Source organism: Eimeria acervulina, genomic scaffold, assembly GCF_000499425.1.
Source record: "Eimeria acervulina Houghton genomic scaffold, Eah_scaff942, whole genome shotgun sequence".
Taxonomy (NCBI): Eukaryota; Apicomplexa; class Conoidasida; order Eucoccidiorida; family Eimeriidae; genus Eimeria; species Eimeria acervulina.
Genome location: NW_013547062.1, coordinates 1 through 2,500, shown reverse-complemented (window position 1 = coordinate 2,500; position 2,500 = coordinate 1). Strand labels below are relative to the sequence as shown.

General features: G+C 47.4%; 1 protein-coding gene across 1 annotated transcript; it reads right to left on the bottom strand.

Annotated features, from left to right (window-relative positions):
• Nucleotides 1-463: 463 nt before the first annotated feature.
• Nucleotides 464-2,217, bottom strand: EAH_00052570 (hypothetical protein, conserved; the record flags this gene model as incomplete). Its single annotated transcript, XM_013391126.1, has 3 exons — nucleotides 464-1,009; nucleotides 1,304-1,623; nucleotides 2,066-2,217. Coding segments are annotated over 3 exons (1,018 nt in total), but the record flags the coding sequence as incomplete, so codon positions are not given.
• Nucleotides 2,218-2,500: the final 283 nt, after the last annotated feature.

Here is a 2,500-nt window from a genome sequence, read left to right as displayed (position 1 = left end):
GCTAGCTAGCTAGCTAGCTGGCTAGCTAGCTAGCTGGCTAGCTAGCTAACTGGGGAGGCCCCTGGGTGTGGGGTGCAGCAGCAGCAAGAGATAAGATAGAGAAAAGTTAGGGCTGCAGAGCATTTAATAAACAGAGACAGAGAGAGACTATGAAATAAAAATAAATTAAGACGAAGACAGAGATATAAAATAAAGAGAGAGACACATAAATAAAAATAAAGAGAGAGAGACAGAGAGACAGAAGAAGACAAAGAGAGACAGCTAAAGAAATAAAAATAAAAAAGAGAGACAGAAATAAACAAAAAAAAGAAAGAGACATAAAAACGCAGAAAAATAAAAAAAAGAAAAGAAGACAAAAGGAGACAAACAAAAGACAGAAGGAGACACCCCATCAAACACATTATTATTATTATTATTATTATTATTATTATTATTATTATTATTATTATTATTATTATTATAATTAAACTTTTCTTAAGGTGCTCGGGATTAAAGGTTTGTCGATAAGATGAATGACGCCGTTTGCTGCTCTCAAATCGCCCAGCAGCAACTCAGACCCCTCAACGTACACCCGAAATAAACCTCGTCCTAGCGCTTGCTGCCGCTGCTGCTGCTGCTGCTGCTGCTGCTGTTGCTGCTGCTGCTGTTGCTGCTGCTGCTGCTGCTGTTGCTGCTGGTGCTGGTGTTGCTGCTGTTGGTGGTGCTGTTGCTGCTCTTGGTGGTGGTGGTGGTGGTGCTGCTGCTGCTGCTGCTGCTGCGGGAGGGAAGGCAGGTTGCTGCTGCCGATGAGCAGCGTAGCAGCAGCAGCATCAGGAGACAGCTGTCTAAATATATTAATTTCGTCTCCTCCTAAAGAGACCCCTAAGGAGAACCCCCCTTCTCCCGCCCCCTGCAGCAGCACGCGCAAACCAGCAGCAGCAGCAGCAGCAGCAGGAGTTGCTGCTGCACCTGCTGCTGCTGCTGCAGCTGCTGCACCTGCTGCTGTCGAAGCAGCACCAGGCTCTCCCCGCTGAACAAACAGCACAAAGGAGACAAACAGCAGCAGCAGCAGCAGCAGCAACTTGCAGCAACTCTGCTGTATATACAACAGCACACAACTCAACTCTCCACACCAAACGCTTCTTTCTTCACAGCAGCAGCAGCAGCAGCAGCAGCAGCAGCAATAGCAGAAACAGCAGCACAAAAAGCAGAAGCGGCAAAAGCACCAACAGCAGCAGCAGCAACAGCAGCAATAGCAGCAGTAGCAGCAGTAGCACCAACAGCAGCAACAGCAGCAGCAGCAGCAGCAGCAGCAGCAAGTTACATGGGTGAGGAGTTTCTTTAGGGTGTACTCTCCTTCGATAAGATGTGCCTTAATGAAGAGGGCTAGACGTTCTGCTGCTGCTTCTGCTGCTGCTGCTGCTGCTGCAGGTGGTAGCTGCTGCTGCTGCTGCAGCAGCTGCAGCAGCTCTTCTTGCTGCATGTGCTGCTGGAAGGTCGGGAAGGGGACGCAGTGCAGCGCAGTAGCAGCAGCATCATCAGCAGCAGCAACCAGCTGCAGCCTAGCAGCAAACTTAGATAGAGTTGCGGCAGCAAATGTAGCAGCAAAACCCTCATCCACAGGAACGAAGAGGGTGTAAGGGCCTGGTAGACATAACAAATGAACTGCAGCAGCAGCAGCAGCAGCAGCAGCAACAGCAGCAACAAAGGGAAATCAGTACGATAAGAGCAATGACAATATTAGCAGCAGACGCAACAGCAATTAGAGCAGCAACAGCAGTAGTATAAATAGCAGCAGTAGCAGCAATAGCAGCAGCAGCAGCAATAGCAGCTGCAGCACAACAGCAAGATGAATATATCAGCAGCAGCCTCACGGGGAGCAGCAGAGACAGACGCAGCTGGAGCAAGAGCAGCAGCAACAGCAACAACAGCATGAGCAGCAGCAGCAACAACAACAGCAACAAGAGCAGCAACAGCAGCAACAACAACAACAGCAACAAGAGCAGCAGCAGCAGCAACAACAACAACAATGGCAACAAGAGCAGCAGCAGCAGCAGCAGCAGCAGCAGCAGCAGCAGCAGCTAACCGCATTGAGGGAGACAGTTCGCAATAGCAGCAAAAGCAGCAGCTTTATTAGATTGCTGCAGCAGCAGCTGCATTAAGCTGCGGCAGTAAGATCTTCTCTCTAAGGCCCAGACGCACTTCCTATTCAACACGTCAGGGTCTGTCGAAGCCGTCCTAAACGCAAACCCTAAACCCTAAACCCTAAACCCTAAACCCTAAACCCTAAACCCTAAACCCTAGACACTAAAACATAAAATAAAATAAATAAAACAAACAAAGAAGAGACAAATAAAATAAATAAAACAAACAAAAGAAGAACAAAAAGAAGAGACAGATAAAACAAACAAACGAAGAAGAAAAAGAAGAGGCGAAGGAGACAGATAAACAAAAGAAGAGACAGATAAAACAAACAAAAGAAGAAGGAGACAGATAAAACAAACAAAAGAAGAAGGAGACA